The sequence below is a fragment of the Carassius auratus genome, unplaced genomic scaffold (assembly GCF_003368295.1).
Source record: "Carassius auratus strain Wakin unplaced genomic scaffold, ASM336829v1 scaf_tig00034347, whole genome shotgun sequence".
Lineage (NCBI taxonomy): Eukaryota > Metazoa > Chordata > Actinopteri > Cypriniformes > Cyprinidae > Carassius > Carassius auratus.
In genome coordinates, this window is record NW_020526142.1 from 16,827 (window position 1) to 36,449 (window position 19,623).

The 19,623-nt window shown below is 40.4% G+C and overlaps 1 protein-coding gene across 1 annotated transcript; it reads left to right on the top strand.

Annotated features, from left to right (window-relative positions):
* Positions 1-468: 468 nt before the first annotated feature.
* LOC113081417 (pre-B-cell leukemia transcription factor 1-like) lies at positions 469-9,204 on the top strand. Its single transcript, XM_026253519.1, has 3 exons — positions 469-1,651; positions 5,182-5,283; positions 9,000-9,204. The coding sequence occupies exons 1-3, from the start codon at positions 1,467-1,469 to the stop codon at positions 9,187-9,189; spliced, it is 477 nt and encodes a 158-aa protein (XP_026109304.1). The 5' UTR covers positions 469-1,466; the 3' UTR covers positions 9,190-9,204.
* The last annotated feature ends 10,419 nt before the right edge of the window (positions 9,205-19,623 follow it).

A 19,623-nucleotide genomic window follows, 5' to 3' on the forward strand; every position in this document is an offset into this window, starting at 1 on the left:
CCACTGGTTACCATGATCTGGCTTGTTCAAGTGCATAGATTCAGCTATGGCTACTATACAAAAATCCTCTTCGACGAATTGAACCTGCATACGATGCATCTGAAAGAGACGTGCAAGGTGTGTGTGTTTAGTTTTACAGAGTAACGTAAACTGCAAAGGTTTTTTTTTTACATAAGAACACTAACATAGAGAATCAGTGTTTGTATCTATTAATTACATTCATAATAGCATCAAAAAGGAACAAACAGAAAAAGGAAAGAAGAACAAAAAAATACTAGAGGGGATACCAAACTTATAGGAAATTTAAGAAAGGAAATCCAAAATTTCTATACATCCTTTTCGCTTTTTTGTTTCTTAGATCTGTTAAATCTTGAGACGCTCAAGTTGTTTACAAACGTAGCGTACGTTGAGCGCGAGGCGTCAGCGCGCTCAGTGTCGCCCCTAGAGGCGCGTTGCCGCGCCGCGATGGTGACGTATGGCTCGTCTGTAGCGGCTCAGAGGGGGAGAAAGAGCCGCCGAGGAGGGCAGAAACACAAGAGAGGGGCAAGTCTTTCTACGACAGCACCGCGGCTCGGGAACAAACCAACTGAGTCGAGTCGGCTGGCATGGAGCTGAGCGTTGTCGTTCTGAGCCGTTTCGCGCCGTCCGCCTAACGTTCAAACCGGGGCATCTCGCGCACAGTTTGCCGTCGGTCCCGGGGGTGTTTGTGGAGCCCGTGTGAATCCGTTGCTAGCAGCGCTCGAATGCTAGCTAGCTCCGCCGCTAATCAGCTAGCCCACACTGCGAGTCGATTGTGTCGGAGATCGCGGAATCAAGCGTTAAAGCCGTCGCGCTCCTCCGCCGCTCTCGGGACTCGTCTTGCCCGTTGAGTTTTTGCGTTTTCCTAAGCGACGGGACGCTAAAAAGCGAAGGCTGGGGTTTCCTTTTCGATTTATTTCCAGCAGAGAGTTTTCCCCTCTCTATTAGCTTGTTAGCTGCTCCGGTTGGTTTAGTCCATCTTGTTAGTAGCGCCTGAGATTTCTACTGTAACGTTATTATCTGTCAGATCGGTCGCGTTATTTGTGGACATGAATGATTTTTACTGCTGACCGTGATTAGAGAAGCGATACTTTGAGATGCCGCGCGTGGGATACTTTATGTTTCCAGGGACGCTTTTATTTTCTTGTTAGACTGTTTATGCGAGTGCTGGTGTACAGGGGTTCGCTTTAGATAACAGGAATCACAACTTTGTTTTTGTTTTTAATTTCCTCTCCATGCAAGCCGGTGATCCACCTCTGTCCATCCACCGCGCATCGTTTTGATGTGGTTAAAGCCCACATTTGAGTCGCACTCTCATTGTTTTCTCGTCTGATCGCGGTTCGTTCGGCTGCACTCTTGTATTGACGCCGTCGGTGGTTCATGGTCTCGGAGACGGGGCGCTGAGACACGCTTTCATCGGTTTGCGGCGGGGACAGAAGCGAGGTATTATGGATGAACAGACACGGATGCTGGCCGGCCTGGGCGCACTCGGCGGACTCTCTCAAGCCGACGTGGGTGACCCCGATTCGGTTCGGAAGCAGCAGTCCCTCGGCCAGCCGCAGCAGGACATCGGGGATATCCTCCAGCAGATCATGGCCATCACCGACGAGAGCCTCGACGAAGCCCAGGCGAGGTAAGATCTGCGAGAGCCATTCAAGAGAAGCATTGATGGATAGATAGTTTCTGTGAGGGGAATTGCTGTGCAACAGCAGCTGGATACTTTGCTTTTTATAGACACCATATAAATAAGTGCATGTTAGAATGCATTGCACCTATTGCTTATTACATTTACACAGTTTTACTAGGGGGTAAAAATGCAGTGTGTTAATTGCAGATGTACAATATTTGTTCGGGTGTTCTTGCATCCTCCCATTTTTAAGTTGTTAAAAGTTAGCCAAAGACTTGCTTCGGATAAAGGCATCTGGTGAAGTGAAGTATAAATGCATGCACTAAATAATCGGTTTGTTACGCATTGTACTTGATGAAAGTTAATGAGAAAGTAAAAAAAAAAAAACGAATCATGTGATTGAAACTGTCGACATCTATTGATTATAAAGATGGATTATAAACGGCGATTTCCATTCACACCAAATACGCTCCAAAATGATAAGACTAGAATCACGCCAGTATATTTTCACATCAAGATTTTGCTAAAAGGGGCCAAAAAGGCTTTAGAGGTCAACCAATATGTTTGCTCTCAGGAGCCCATGTGCTCTTGTGAAGCCATTTGGTCTTCAGTGCGTGTCTGCCAGATTGAGGCCTCAGCAGATAAATGAATTGGATTAATGCGCTACCTCGTCATTAGCATAGATAATCAGCGCGCGCGCTTAATTAAGTCATCGCCGTCAAACAGTGTCAGACTTAACCTCGAGATGAAAGCAGCCGACAGGTTTGACGACTTTCCCGCGTTTTCCCGCAGATTCCACGCGCGTACAGTCGGTGTGTTTCTATCGACCGGGGTGTAATTGATCTCGTATGGATCGCTGGTGACCTGCGATCTGCTGAAAGGTCAACTCCAGCCACAGATCCCGCATCCCGGACTAAAGCTGCCTTTTTAATGAGGGATCGTATGTGCGTGTATATGTGTCATTAGCTTGTGATTTTCCACCAAGCCATCTGACCACCTGGTTCTCTTAATTAATTCACTTCTCTTTTACCCTCCTCCTCCTCCTCCTCCTTCTCCCTGGTGTTCATCCTTTTCATTGTGTGTTGGGCGCAATCAATTCTCCTGTAATGTGTGCGCGTGTGCAGCTGTCCGCAAATTGAGTTTCTATTAATGAGATGGAGGAGGGTAGCTACACAGAGAACTTATGAACGCAACCGTATTGCTTTTATGTCTCTACGGCGTTTATTGGATCAGTGTTGTGAGGTGACTTTTGGTTTCACTTGTGGAAAAGACCCTGAGATAAATGTTGAGTTGGTCTATCTGAAGAGGGTTTTGACAAGGTTTGGATGAAGATGAAACATCTAATTTTTCATCTAAAAATGAACATTTCTTTAATTATTATGGTGAATGACCTGGCTGCTGTTTTCAAAATGCAATCGAGCTCTATAAATTAATAAGAATTATTGAAATGACAATTAACATGACCGGAGACATCTTTGGAGACGTATGTTGACTTTACTTGAGAAACAGACTGACATTTCAAACTATTAAAAAAATCTGAATGTTTCTTGTGGAGTAGCATCCAAATTAAGTGTTTATACTCGAGCCATAAATTATTTAATATCACCTACACTAGGATATATTGAGTGAACTCGATGACAAAAAATGGTCTAGTTCACCCGAATTCCCTGCATACATATGTACAGGCTAACATAATCATACACATATCTGTCAATAAAACTAAAATATTATTTATTATTATATTTTACAAGAAAGTACTGTTTCAGATGTTTTTACATGAATTTCATGTTTAATGTAATGTGTTTCTTGGCATTTCTTTTTTAGTTTGTGAAATTTTTCAGCAATTTCTGAGTGAAAATCATTTCTATGCTTAATTTCTTTAAGTGTAGACTTAAGAAAAGTCCAGAAATTGTTACAGGGAGAACTTTATGAAAGGGTATATTATTCAGACCTGATGATAATGCAAAGAATTGGCTCAGAAGAACTTATAGTTTCTATTCGTGTAATATGAATCATCTCAGTCAACCAAGATTTGAAGCAAGGGGAGTCTTCCAGAGTTTTCCAGAGTGTAAGTGTATTTTTTTTAATTATCATTACATGAATCATACCCAGCAATAGAGATAACAAAATAGATTTTTAAGAGCTAGATTAGGTATGAATCATTCTTCAAGGTAACCTATTACTACTTTTTCCCCACCGCTGTAGCTCGCAAATCTAATCTGAACTTCTGCATCTTCAAAGTGGCATGAAGATTAGTCACAGCATGTGTCATGTTAATGATGCAAAACACTGTTGGCTCTTGTGTGTCTCATAACTGATCATAACATGGCAAGTTTGAATGTGCAGAAGTGAATTAGATTTGAGAGCTGCAGCCGAGGGAGCTTTGAGTCGTATGGGAAAAGGCAGTGTAAACACTCTTCAAAGCATCGCATTGACATGAGGTTGAGTGAACCAAAGAATTGGCTTTTTCTTTTTTTTTTTTTTTGGTGAACGACTCCTTTAAGGATAATGCCAGATATTGTTAGTGATGGAGGTAAATGCGTTTTCTCTTAAGTCACTTCTTCTCTGTCACTGATATTCTGCAGTTATTCTTGAGTATAAGCCCTTGCCGCCTTCAGTTATGAAGCAAAAACCCCTTCGGTGTTTCCGCACAGACCTGAAATAGTTCAGATGCCTGAGAGAAATATGCAATTTTATTTTGCCAAGTGTGGGATGGTTTTAGGGCAGAGAAGGCAGCTTCATTTGCTGAGTGGGGAGCTTAACTCTACTTCAGAGTGAATTTTTCCTAGTGCGGTCACTACAATCTTTTGTTTCTGTCTTTTATAAACCGATTTCCTTTATTTGCGACTAATGAAATATGCACAGTTGTGGTATCTCATTAAATGGATCATAATGCCTCTTAAATTAATTAGTATAATGTGTCCCAACCCTGCATTATCTGCTGAGTGGAGGCACGTGCTTCGCTCAGAAAGGGAAGAGCGCGTTAAGACGGGGTCTTTTCATTGCATGTTAAAACAAACAGAATGCACAAGACTTCTTATCTTGCTTTGGCCTGTTGTCGTCACTGCAAGTATTGGTAGATAAAGTCAACTGAGTTGACAGACCAGATTACATCCATCAGAAAAGAGCTGCAAGTTAAGCATTTATATCACTAAATCACTTTTATGCACATGTCCTTATACACGTTTTTAATAGATATTTTTAGACTAGCAGTGTATTCTGCTAAACATCATGTTTTGCTTTCATGTGACTTTAGGTTTACTTTGCATTTAGTAGGTAACGATTTGGTCTTTGTTTCGACATTTCAAACATCTTTGGCAAAATCAGACTTGTTCTGATTCCATCCTCATATGCCATATATATAAATACTTGATTTCTGTTTTCTTCTTCTCTTGATCTGCATCATTTACTGTGGGGGTCTGTTGTCCCAGTGTAAGGGGAGGATGGGGTGGGATGTCTTTGGGACGGTGGGGGCAGATGCCAGCGCTGTCTGAGCCTGCTGCCCTGAGCCTCTCACCCTGTTGCCCTGTGTCCAGATGCTGGCCAGAGGAGGCACCGGCGCAGTGGACCCCACAGAGGGAGGGGGAGCTGGGGGGGAGCACAGCAGGGTGTGCCCTGCCGCTCAACTTCCAGCACAGGTCAGTACAGGAGCGCATGAGCACCCCCTCCTCTTCTCTCCCCCATCATCCCCTCCATGCTGACGACAAAGAGAATAATGCACCCTCATACAGTTTAAGACGTGTTTTCAGTGGTTTATAAAAGATCTCAGTGTGGCCACACATTTAAAAGAACCAAACTCAGACCAGTTTGAACAGACCGAAATGTGAATCAAGTGAGAAAGAATCCAGTTCTCATTATATTCACATTGCCCTGGCCCTAAAAAGTCTGTTTTTTTACTTAATTGTGTTTTTATTATTACGTTAGCAAAAATATATTTACCAATTTATATCGAAATGATTATTTTCATTTATTGTAATATGCCTGTCATTTAATTACTAGAAAATAAATATTTTTTATTGCAGTTTTCTTCAGATATAAAAAAAAAACCTTAGATTGAACACTTTAACCTTCATTTTCACAGAAAACTAAACTAAATATTTGCTGTTTCTGTGTGTATTTGACAATAGTTTAAAATATGCCCCTTGTTATATCTAGAAATGAGAACAAGTGACTTACTTGCTTTCTGTTTTATTGCATGTCATCATTCTCTTTGTGTAATAGCCAAAAATATTTAAAATCATGTGCATGAGAAGGTAAAACACAATCTCACATTGTGCTTCATAAGCAACTTAAAGTAAACAATACTCAAACCACCTCATCAGATGGTATTCGTTTTAAAATTCAGTTGGAGTGTTCACATAAAAGCCACATAAAATAATAATTTGTGCACTCTCAGGAACTGATCAAAGAGTGAAACTCTCTTAAGATAGATATACAATTAACAATAATAAAAAAAGCCTTCCCTTCTCATTACACCCCAGAAAATGTTTCAGTTTCAGTTACGCCTTTTCATGATCATCCATCCATAGACATGACTTTGGATTTCTGTTTGTAATGTCAGTTGTCGTTACTTGATGTTTTAGTATTTCTCTTGCTCATATTGCATTAGTTTTCAAGCGAAAGGAAATAACATGCATTCAAGACTCAGCGATCCATTTTATGCCAGCTCACGTATTTAAAAATTTGTGCCTCTTGCCCTGAAAGCAACATACCTGAAATATTTGGGTGTGAACATGTTAAAGCCAACAATGAATATCTGGGCAGCAAATAAAGCCTTAGCTAGAAGTAAATCTGAAGTTTGCTCGGCCTCTAACTCATGTTGGATGATAAACACGACAGCTGGAAAGTAGGCAATGTGATAAGACAAGCTAACTAATCAACTGTAACCTATTCAGCATTGCCCAAGCTAGTGCCGTTGCCCATTTCCAACAAAATTACCCAACGAGTTGCACTGTGTGTCATCAGCTTAAGGCCTCATCCACCAAAAAAAATCTTTTTTGGGGATTTCCCACGTTATCTGTTTGCCTCGGAGCAAACGGGAAACATTCTAACTTTGTTTAGCTGTAGCCAACTGCAATATTAGGCAGCTAGTTTTGTGGTGTTTAGTTCAGGACTTTTTTGTAAAAGATTATTCAAGCTAGTGCAGAGATTTGTAACACAGAATTTCTGCAAAATGCAACACATTTTTGGATCCACTTTGGATTTAAAAGTGGCTGTGTCACATGATCAGTTTCATGCTCAGATGGCATGTTAATCCCAGTTGCGAGTTGAACAGCTTTAACGAATACACCTCGATTATTGGCATTTGTTAAGGGTTACCAGTGCTCCTGGAAAGCATGCTTCATCTGCTCTCTAATACAGTAGCGCTGAAATCTGGCTGTGCGTAAATAAGCTTCCCATGCATCAGAGCTCACCGAGCCTGGAAATAAAGTTTGCTGATGGGAGACTGCCTTGAAATGATCGATGATTGGATTTAGCACATATGATTCAGGCTTTGAGAAGAATGTTTCCTCTGCGAGACAGAGGGTCCTTACTTGTTTTGATATTCTCCAGACCTGCTCAATAAATTAAGCACGTTCTGGGTGTAAAAAGGGCTGGATAATACCATTAAAGGGTGGAATGCTTTTCCCGAAAGACAAATTAGCACCATGTGTCAGTTACTCATTTAGCTGGAGTGAGCCGAGACTGCTGCTGTATCTTCTCAATCTACAGACACTGGGCTTTTTAAAGGACTCGAGTCTTAGTGTGTCCATTACATCTTGATTGATTCTGAAGGAGATGTTTGCACCTTTGATTGCAATCATATTCAGGAAACAATGTTAGAGGTTGTTGATATGTCTTCAATAACCATAAATCCTCTGGTTTGTTTGGCAGCCAAACGATGCATGCTTTAAATTGAGACTTTGAAGAATCTATCATGAACGATTCTCTAAAAATAGGGTGACCATATATCCTTTTTTCCTGGCTGGGATTTCTAAAATGGCCAGGTTTTGTCTTCGTTTTCCTATTGACATGCTCTGTAGTCTGTATAAATTATATGTAAGTGTATTTGCGTTGCTTTGCTTTTGGTCGGTCTCTGTAGATCCCACCTCACAAACCATGAATAGTCTATTATGTACAACACCTGCACGCTATTGGTTAAACTACATTTCTGTCGTTACTTTTAGAAAGTAGGAAAACAAAGCCAAAATCTGGACATTTTAGACACTTTAATAATTCTGGCCAGGACATGGAAAAGGAGGACATGATTATTTTGAAATGAAGGTCTAGAGAGTAAGGATGGGCGATATATATCACATGCGATTGTCACGCGCATTTCGTCAGTAAAGCTGGTTCCCTGATTAGCGGTAAATCGCCATCACCTGCTTTTAAATGGAGCAGCATTTAATAGACAGAGCTGTAGATCACTGACAAGCTACGCAATATCATGTTTATTATCACCTTTGATAATGAACGCGATTTTGCGTAGCTTGTCAGTGAGTATATAAATATGTGTTCATATATAAATATGTATTATATCGCGTTCATTATCGCCTTCGATAATGAACACGATATTGCGTAGCTTGTCAGTGATCTACGGCTCTGTCTATTAAAAGCCGCTCCATTTGAAAGCAGGTGATGGTGATTTACCACTAATCAGGGAACCAACTTTACTGACGAAATGCGCGTGACAATCGCATGCGATATATCACCCATCCCTACTATAGAGCAGAATTGATGACATATATAATACAATTTAAGCATGGTAAATGAGATGAGTCCTTTATTTTTCACAAAAATGTAAAAACATTTTGGGGCTGATTCAAAAACCTCAGGCACTGAATGCAAGCAGTAAATGGATTTTGTGTAAAAGAGGCATTTGCGTATGTTTTCTGTTGATTGTGGCAGCAGTAATTAATCAAGTGATGTAGATCAGCATTATAGCTGGTGATATATTCAGACATTTGCAGAAGAAAGCCCTACTTTTTACAGTTTAAAGTGATGTGGTAAAGTATGCCAGATCTTGGTAGTATGCAGCATCCTTTAGAACTGGCTCACAAAATGGGGAATTGCACTTTGGAAATTGCATTCAGATCACATATTTGGTTATTTGGGGCACTAAAATAGCACGTATGCAAAGTAAGTAAATAAATGGCTCTATCAGTGGTTTTGAATTTCCCTGTACATGTGTATTTCTTACCGATGAGGCTAATGGTAGATTTGTAAACTGACAAAAGTGCACTTTGTTAATTGGGCACAGTGTTCGTGACAGATGCCAATAAACTTAAAATGGGCAAATAGCATTCGATATGTTGACTGTTTGAGATGGAATATAATCAGAGTCTCTCTAACACGTTTCTTTTCTCTCTTACAGAAAACACGCACTGAACTGCCACAGGATGAAGCCGGCTCTGTTCAGCGTTTTATGCGAGATCAAAGAAAAAACTGGTAAGTCGTACTCTTACTCTGCCAATGCAGAACTTCTGTGCAGGTTTGCGTCTTCAATCCGCACTCCCACATTGCGAGTAGATCTTTTTCATTACTCTGTATTGATTCTGCATTGACCAGATGCAGAGACAGGTGTTTAATAATCATCAGGCTAAATTTATTGTGTTCCTTTTTTTAACATGCCTCTAGGCTTTCCAGGTGTCTTATTGTATCGCCCACTGCAATCATTAAGTGTCATAGCAATGGATTCAGTGTTTTGCATAGTGTGAAATCTCACTTGAATTCATTTCAAAGCTTTGAATGGGCAACAAGTGTATTTGCTTTGGTCTCAGTGCTTTAGAGGTTACGTTTCTCATTGTGAACCCCATCCACGCAAACCATCCCGGTCCAAACCGGTAACGGCTCCCGCATCTTAACTCAGAGATCCACAGTGGTCAGTTTTCTGGCAGATCTGCAGCTTTCTCCCCTCAAACGAGAGGCTGACAAATGATTAAATATTTATGGAGGTGTTGGCGTTGTCTTTGTGCCATGGTTTCTCTCGTTTCTTTCCTGTCATATCCTGCAGCTTGAATCCATCTCAGCTTCTGTAACAAGCATGCTCATGTGGAATTACAGTGCAAAAATGATGTGCAGCGGTCTGTTTGTGGCAATCTGTCAATAACCCAGTCTTACTTTCCTATAATTGGATGCAAGTAAAGGGAAGGCTAGAGGAATGGGTATCGGGGGTTGTCCCTGTTGCCAAGGCAACCTGCTGTCTTATTTACCTAATGTCATTCACTTTGATTTTCACATTTAGCCTGCCAGTGGAGAAAGGGCCGGGGAGAAATGCAGCACTAAATGGAAGGTGTTGTCGGCAGTGCAGACAGGCGAAGTTAATGGTCAGAATTTTTCCATGCATCACTTCGGTTATCGCCAAACTTAATCTACAATCCGTGTTTTACCCTGAAGACTTCGGCGTAAATGAGCTGATTTACTAGATGACAAGAGCGAGGCCATTACTGTCTGATCTGAGACGCGGTTTCGCTGTTAAGGCCTGTTTATGGGAAATTCATTGTGACAAAATGCATTTTTTGCACCAAAACAAAAATTCTTTGTATTTGCAAAATATAGTATTTGGGTTTTCTAAATCCCAATATATTTTATTATATACATTTTAAATTTATGTTTATATAAAATTTATAATGCATAGTTAGATTTTATATATTTTATTTAATTTAACAAGTAATTTCTACAATTATTAATAATTCTGTAATTTTCTATTATTATAATCTAACTTTATATATATATGTATATATAATGTATATATGTATATGTGTGTGTGTGTGTGTGTGTGCGCACGTGGACCACAAAACCAGTCATAAGGGTGATTTACATTTTTTTTTTTATGATTTGGCTGAGATTTGAAAATCTGGAATCTGAGGATGCAAAAAAAAAAATCTAAATATTGAGAAAATCGCCTTAAAAGTTGTCAATTAAGTTCTTAAAAATGCATATTTCTAATCAAAAATTACGTTTTTTTTTATATTTATGGTAGGAAACATATTTTCATGGAACATGGTTTTTACTTAATATCCTAATGATTTTTGGCATTAAAAAAAAAAACAATAATTTTGACCCGTACTATGTATTGTGGACTTTTAATTTTTAATTGTTGGTGAGATTTAAACATTTAAAAAGTCAGACTAGCATTTGAAAAAAAAGCAATGGCTTGTCGAAGTACAACATTTCACAATCCTGTTTGCTGGAGTCTGTCGAGATGTATTGTCTTGCTTGAAAATCTGGTTGGACTTTGTCTGAACAGGCCTCTTCTCTGAGTGGAGTTGTGTGGTGGATGATGTCAGTGTTGCCAAGTATCGTTCCAGAAGCTCAAAATCATCGTATTTGAAGAAAATTATCATAAACAAGTCAAATGTAAAGAACACATCCCCGACAGTAAACTGATGCCTCTTTCTATTTATGACACACTGACACAGAAATCAAATGATTTTTTACAATTGCTTTGTCACGTGCAATGCAGACAGACTTTATCTGTTGGGGTGCGACGGTGTTAACTCCACCTCTGAGTCGGCGTCATTGGAAATCTTCGTGTTGCCAGATGTTGAGGGGCTTCTTGCCATCATGGACCGCAACATAGTGCTTGTTGGCTTAAAAAGCATGGCACACTCCTGTATTCTTAACACACACTGAGGTACGCATGAGTGTCTGTAATGAGCCGAGTATATTAGCCCTGTGATTACAATCACCATCATTTCAAGTGTCTCAAAATTTAGAAATTATCTTACATCATGGGATTTTTAAAATTATTTATCGTGCATCATACAGAGTTCAGAATTATCATACAAATATGATAATTATCGTACGTCTGGCAACACTGGGAGGTATATATATACGTATATACACACACACACACACACACACACCCACACACACACCTGCCTGCCTGCACTGGCTCTCTCCAAGACTCCCTGCTGCTTTTATCTCCAGTCTCTGGAATGTGAATTAAAGAAGGCAGCCTCCTCTACTGCACATGATTGTAGTGCTGATCAGTAGTCCTTACATCTGTTTTCCACAGTCTCGGTGTGTCTGCCTCTGTCTCACTCTCTCTCTCTCCTGCACCGAACAGCAGGGATAAAAGCGAGCTGGAGCTCAGGCCTTTCCCTGCCGCTGCGGTCTTGTCCTCTCCTCCTCCTCCTTCCTGATGCCTTGCTTCCATTCTTGAAAGAGAAGTCTTGCTCTGAACTCGGGGCTTTGATATGGTAATGGAGGTGGAGGGGAGGGTTAGGGAAGAGTGGGGGAGGTGCATTGAATTCCTCGGAGTGCTGCTGCAGTTGGGAAGATTGTTTTTTATTGTTAAGGAAATGTTCTGCTCAAATGCAAGTCACACTAACCACCTCCCCCCCTCGCATTTCCCCATCTGTTTAACATAAACGTCATGCGCGTGATATGTAAGATTTGATAATTAATCTCCTTAGAAACAAATTAAGAGAGAGATGAGGTTTCCAAGCCAATTGTCTCTTCGGTCTTGACCCCTCCCCCATCGACTTAAAACGGTCGCAGCGAGTTGATTCTCACCCTTTTCAGCACCCGGACTTTTGTTCTCATAGTCGAGGTCACCTGCTTTTGTACTTTCTGTTTTTACAGGTTTTTGAATTGTAAATGAAGCTCAGCCAATATTATCATAGCTAGTTGATGAGAAACATGGACATAAACTTTTTTTTTTCCCGCCATCAATGGTTTGGGTTAAAATGCAGTTTGGCGACTGCTGTGGAAATCTGCGATTTGAACTGTTAAGCTGCAAATTATAGTGGAACAGTTTAAAACGAGAAACGTTTGGTAAACTTATAACGGAAATAATATACAGTGTAAGCAATATTTACGATTCCATGCTATTTTTTGGGTCACTAATCAAAACACATTTGTGACAATGATTGTGTGAACTCATCAGATGTTGAGATGCTCTTTGGATCGTTCTCAAGATATTGCATGTAACACAGATATATGGAGTATACACATGCATTTTGTAATTCAGGTTAATGTTCCAATCCCACTTTACACTGAGATTGTAAAAAAAAAATATATATATATATATATATATATATATATATATATATATATTTATTTACATTTTTAAAATTTAGCTAGTGAACTCAGATCACATGTATAACGGTGAAGTTGTGTAATTTATGTGCTGTGGATTTTTAGAATTTTTTTTATTTATTTTTTTTATATAAAACTTTTTTTTTTTTTTTTTTTAAGGAACAAGAATGTCACCTCTCAGTCATGAAAACTGCATGTTCAGTTCTTCTCAGAAAAGAAAAATATATTTTATTACCGTAAAAGCAGGGTACCAAATGTACTTCCTTTTGTGCCCTACACCTATGTTTATGGTACAGATGGAACAGAAATGTCCCATTCTGTTTAGAGAGCTTAAAGTCTTGAATCCCGAATTTGTGTTTCAGACGGTATTCTGGTTACTTTCTTGGCTCTTCTATAGATGTTAACTCCCTTGCTGCTAATAGCTGAAAATAGCGAAGTCATGTGATGTTTGAAGAGTACCTACCAGAAGAACCGGCCAGATCAACTTTACTCATAGTGCATTTCTGCAATTAAAGTCCCAGAAACAAAAAATTATTTGGTAGGGCTGAGAACACCATGGCCAAAAATAAATCCAGTGCTGCATGAATTAAATATGAATTTTATTTTTTAATGTTTCCTTTGGTTAATGGTTCTTAAATTATGGTGAATAAGCCTTAAAAGGGTCATAGGATGCAAAATTAACTTTTGTTGTTGTTTGAACATAAATGTGTGTTGGAAGTGTGTGTACACATCCATCTTATAATGATGAACAATCCATGCAGCTAGTTAGCCAGATCCACGGCTGAAGTTTACTGTCTGCTAGTCACCCCACAAAGAAAGGGGTGGGGTCAGCAGAGCTCATTAGCATTTAAAGAAACATGGACTAGAACTGCATGCTGCAAACACAGCTGATTTTGACAGTTTAAAATGGGTGTTTTTACACTACCATTGAGAAATTTTAACCAAAGTATGTTACAGACTTTTCATTCAGACCCTTAAGACTCATATCAACTTGGAAAATGGGCATCCGATGACCCCTTTAAAAGAACAAAATGTCTAGTGTATGTCTATGTGTCTTCTTGCATTTCCAGTATATTTCCTGTTTCCACTAAATATTCATGTGTAGTCTCTAGTAGTACTAGTAATTTTTCATTATTAGCAAGAGCACAAGAGTGGTCGTGAGAAAAAGTCAAAATCCAGCTGACCATTCAGATATATAAAGTTGCCTAACTATGGCTAGTGTTTAGCACAGTTTTACGTGATGCATGGTTGGTTTAGAATGGCTTGATATCGCTAACTTCTCCTCACAGTTTAAGAAGCAAATCATTTAAAGTGCTCAAACAGTTTACCATCCACAAATGGCTTTCCAAGTATTGTAAAATGTCAGCCATTACCTGCACGTCATGTAAAGGTTCTAGAGAGTTTCCATGTAGATAAATGTAGTTCCACATCAAGCCTATGTGGTTCAGTAAAAAATAAATGAGCTCAAATCCTTGTTTATAACCAACCTGAATGACCTGTCTGGCTCTGGTTTGACATCAGGTTGGACAAAGACCTAATTAAGGCTTTTTAATTATCATTCAATTTTGAAAGACCTTAATTTGAACCCTCTTGTAAAATTTTATGAGTTGTTGGAAATCTCAGACTCGTTTTACGAGGCAGGGCCTGCGGGTAAAGGAGCCAGTGGAGTGTGAGACTTTTTACAACTTGAATAAACTGCAATAGAGATGAACTCATCCTCAACAGGTACTCAAACAGACCAAACGTTTGTGCAGCGTGACTAATGCATCCAACTTGGCCTCAGAATAAACAGCAAAAATGCATTTTTAACATCTTAGCAACTTAATGTGTAAAAGCAGAATCCCTAATATCATCATTTGGTAGTGGCCCTATTTCATTTGGCGTTTCTTGTGTGGTGCTATGTCACTCAATGTGTTTTTCTCTTCTCTGTTCCAGAAGTGAGAAAGATAGAGTGTGAAGGGGGGAGAGGGAAGAGAGAGAGAGAGAGAGAGACAGCGATAGAGAGAGATTGATGAGGCAGTAAGAGCAGCAGTAATTACTCTGTGTCCATTCCCCACGCCGGATTGGCAGACGGCTAATATCACACAGACCCCTGGCCCTGACAGGCGCCCCCCTTCCCCCCATCACAAGGTCCAGAATGGTGGCGGACTTCATCCTAATGCTGTGTGGGCCGAGTGTCTTTCCTCTCATTACGTTGTTCCTTGAGGAATCAAGCTTTTTTCTCAGCACTGGACAAGCAAAATTGCATGGTGCGTTCTTGAATGCAAGGAAACATTTAAAAAAACACCCAGACCCTTTGAGTTGACAGGCCAAGTACTTCCTCTGTGCTAATCGCCTAATTTATTGGAAAATGCAATTTGAAGATGACGTGAATTCTCAATTGGCCCTATTTACTAAATGATGGTGCCTGGTCCTATTGTGCACAATTCATCAACGTGTGATGCGCTCATTTCATCAAAATGAAATAAATTTATGCCTTGCATGTGCTTGCAGCAGCTTTTCTGCTGACGTAACCAAGGCTGTGATGACTAAGAAAAATGCTAGTTTGTTTTTGTGAAAACTGGGGACATCCCATAGGCGTAATGGTTTTTATACTGTAGAAACTGTATATTCTATCGCCCTTCACCAACCCTACATCTAACACTCACAGGAAACTTTGTGCATTTTTACTTTCTCAAAAAAACTCATTCTGTATGATTTATAAGCGTTTTGAAAACTGGGGACATGGGTTATGTCCTCATAAGTCACCCTCTCCTTGTAATACCGGTGTCATGCCCATGTCATTATATAAAGTTGTGTCCTGATCTGTCACAAAAACAAGAACACACACACACAGACACATCTTTTGTTGTTTCTTTTTGTTGAGTCCCCCAGTTGAGAACCGTTGCTATATACTGAATATTTCCTCTAAATATTAATTTTCATCTGTAACCATTTTAAATCACGTAACTTCATGCGTTTTGAATGTTGTATGTTATCTTCAGTTGGGATGCACTGAATGTTTGGCAACCAAAATTATTCAATAAGTAAAAAGACGGAATAAACTGTACCAAACTATGATGTGACGTGATCAAATAGAGGTGCGCACTAAAGGCCAGTTTATACTTCTCGAGTGTAGGCCGTATTGTACGTTGTAGGCTACGCACGTAGGCGACGCCGTCGTGAGCATTTACTCTTCTGCGTATGTCTGTTTTGCTCTGCAGTTACACACGGCCGAAATGCTAGTGGGTTCCACTGTGTTTACATTCCTCGATCCTCGCGGGCTTCTAAGAACAATGGCGACTGAAAGAGGAGTCAGATGGCTGTATTTCCTCACTTCTTCAATTAATCGCTCGATCACTTGGTCCATTTCCATGTTGGCTCTTCACTGAATTTCAGAATTTAAAAATGGCGGGTGGTCCAGAGTGCAGATGATCATTCCGGAAATGCATAGGAGGAAACGTGATACTACAAAGCCGACCAATCACAGATCTTGCAGTCTGTTTCGTCGTGACGCATAGTTAAATTTTGAGGAGGTGCGTGTCAGGTTATGGCGAAGGGTACGATGTATGGTACACATCAATGCGTATACTACGCCGTACCTACTACGCTCACCCAGCGCAGAAGTATAAATTGGCCTTAATGCAGCAAACATGTCGGCAGTTTGGAAGCTTAAAAAACTGTCTGAGAAAAAATCCTAAGCACCAACAGCGAGAGATTGCTCAGAACTGCATTGCATGTCTTCGGTGAGAAGAGGAAGGGGTGGTTGTTGCTGGTTACTGTATGATGATTGAAATCGTGGAATGGCCTAAACAAGTTAGCAAATAAACTGCAGAATGTTACGTTTGAAAATTTTGTGTAGTCTTTAGGATCAGAGTTTATTTGAGTAGAATCTGGTTTTCACTCTCTTGAACGCCCTCATTTTGTGTCTACAGAACAGGATCAAGTACCCAGAAGAAGAAACCCTGTTTAGCTGCGGTGTGTCAAAACTCATGGAGATGTCCCTCAGTCTGCTGGTCTGGGGAGCAGTGTTTGAAAGAAACCCATGTCTCTTTAATTAAAGATATGTAAATGTGGCCTCAGCTGGATTACATTAGCTGGCGTGGCTTTGTTGGGGCGGGAGAGAGTCAGAGCCCAACACCTAATCCTGACTAATTAAGGATTAATTACAATTGATGGGAGCCTTCCATCTCTGTGTGGAGGTCCTCACTGCAGTCTGTGACTAATCTAGAGCTCTGGAGAGGGGATTGGAGCAGGGGTGATCTGTCAGTTTGCTCCGAGCTCCTCTCACTTTAAGCTTCTCTTGAGGGAGGGAGTTTCGAGTTTCTACGCATGCCATTTGGATTGAGGCATTGGCCTTTTGTTAAGCTACAATAATCTGTTTGTCTCACGCAAAGGTGTTAATGCAAACTCTCTATAATGTAGGTTAGGATGGACACATGGCTAGTTAGTGGTGGTGGTTGCTATGGCTTAAACGTAGGGTTAGGGATTTGAATAAACCCTCTTACCCCAAGTATAAGCCATCAGTGAGTAACGCATCCTGAATCAGTTGCATTACAGACTTGAATCCGAGCTGGCAAGAGGTGTAATTTCTTTAAAAAGGGTGGATAAAAAAGTGATTTGGAATTTTAATATTTTAAAAGAATGTTTACTTTCTCAGAGGCTGCAGTTATTTGATCAAAAATAAATAGTCAAAGAGATCATATTCAAGGTCCTGACTATCATTTAAGACTCGGACATGGGCTCATTAGCCTTGGGCCAGTAAGCACCAGCTTAAATACCTATGCAAGTACTTAAACAACATGCTCAGGGGCCAGCGGCATTTTTGTTAGTTGCAATAGTCATATCGTCCTGTTGTCAGCCTTTGAGATCATGGATACACAATATTATAATGCCAATTTATTAGATTATTTATTTACTTTGATTCATGGCCAACTCCAGGATTCGGCTAAAAGCAGCCAAGTGTAATTTATTAACTACACATTGAATATTTGTATTCAAGTAGCATATGGACGTTATTAAATATTTTTTGTAGGACTGAATCTATATTTACCATGTTAACAATTTAATGGAAACATTTAAAGTTACTCATTTTAATTTTTACATTTCCTCAGTTATTCAAACGGCAGCTAAAGAAAACGACCAAAGAACATTTACATCACTGGTTCAGTCTAGTGTGAGTATATGTACTTTAAAAAACACTCCCGTTTTAATCCGCGAAGCTATCTCTTATACTTTCATCACACATACATTTGCTCTTTGTTGTTTACGATGAGAGAATTTGCGAGTGAGCAGAATTTAGTCAGTGAGCACACGCACTGGACAACAAAACTGATGACTCATCTGAGCTCCTTTGATTGGCCACTGCATTCATAAGCTCAGCATAATTGTGTGTGATTGGTTATAACATGCAACACAGTAAAAATGCGGAAAAAGAAATATAGTACAAATAAGTCCCATTATATTAATTAGTTAATAATACTAGGTTAATAATAATAGTCCTTTTGTTTTCGTCAAAGGCATCAGCCCAGTGATATCATTGACTACCGTCGATACACAATACTGTCGTCTATTTGCACAACCCTAAGTTGCATAAAAGGTTTAGACCAGTCTTACAGGTTGGCCTTTTTTTTCTCTCCTTTAAGACTGGTCATAAATTTTAAAACTTGTTTTCATAGAAATGTAGATTAGTCTAAATTGAATCCCAAAAATTTAATTGATTACCAGTTGGCTAACTGCTAGTTGGTCGTCTTAGATTTTAAGACATCATCATAATATAAAGGGCTATGTTTAAGCAACTGGCCCCAGAGCACCTTAACAACTGCACAGCAACATCCTGGCAACCAACCATAAAATCCTGTAAATGGGATGGCAACTTTTGCATGGGCATTTCATGGGCCAACATTGAGCAGTGTCAGCCTGGCTATCGTCATCACCTATTCCTGATTCTCCTCCTTTCCTTCCAACATTTCCTGTACTCTCTTTACTCTCCTATAAATAATAAAAAGGCCAAAATAACACACAAAATGTAGTTGTACAATTGCATGAAGAGCACAAGGCGATGCAGTAAAAGCTTCTGCTCTGCAGCTTCTTACTTGAACATGCTGTGCTTGAACGTTCACCTGTACACATGGCACAATGCAGTCGTCTCTCTCTCTCTGTCTCTCTCTCTCGGTCTGAGCTGCAGTGGGCTAAGGTTAGTTTACACTCCCCCTCATTGCATCCTGCCTCGACTCTCCCCGGCCCTGGTTTGCCTCTGTCATAATTCTCGTTCACTCATTATAAATGGGAGCCGCTCCTCTGATCTATTGCTTAATTGCCACCTAATTTGCATAACAGTGCAAATTAACGACCTCTCAAATGAGCGTTCATTTTTCACAAGGTCTTTAGGAGCTCCTTAAGAGGCGGTGCTAATTAGCACAGGAGGCAGCTGCGCTGATGAGCCCGGGGAGCGGGGCGAGAGGAGGGCGTGTCGGTATCGCCACGGCAACAGCCTTCTTCCTCCTCTTCCCTCCCAGAGTGAAGTCATCTGCGGAGACTTCTTTTGTCCTCGGCCCTCTGTTTCACCTGACCGCACCGAGCTGGTGGAGTGTGTTCTCACCCGTGCGTGGTCTTGTTTGACCGGTCTCTGCGTGTGTCGAGCGAAGCCTGTTGTGTGCCGCTCAGCTCGATGAAATGCTAGTTGAGTTAATTAAGAGCTGATAAATGACAAGTCGGAACAGACGGCATGTTTGCCTAAGGTAGGAGCGCTATTCACACCCTAATCGTATCCTCCTCTGTTGACGCTGACCAATGGCCGCTCCTCTCAGGGCGTGGACGGGCCCATCGTGTGTGCGTGCCACTGGGTGCCACGAAATAGGCCCCACTGACGCTGTTTAACCTGAGCTGCTTACAACAGGAACGTACCGGTGGATTTTGCAGCTTTATACCACCCTGGCACTCGCTCAAGAACCTCCTCTCGTAGTTCCTCATGA

Coding starts and splice junctions, on each gene's coding strand:
- LOC113081417 (XM_026253519.1), top strand. CDS start 1,467: ATGGATGAACAGACACGGATGCTGGCCGGCCTGGGCGCACTCGGCGGA. Junction 1,652..5,181: donor CTCGACGAAGCCCAGGCGAG/GTAAGATCTGCG, acceptor CCCTGTGTCCAG/ATGCTGGCCAGAGGAGGCAC. Junction 5,284..8,999: donor CCGCTCAACTTCCAGCACAG/GTCAGTACAGGA, acceptor TCTCTCTTACAG/AAAACACGCACTGAACTGCC.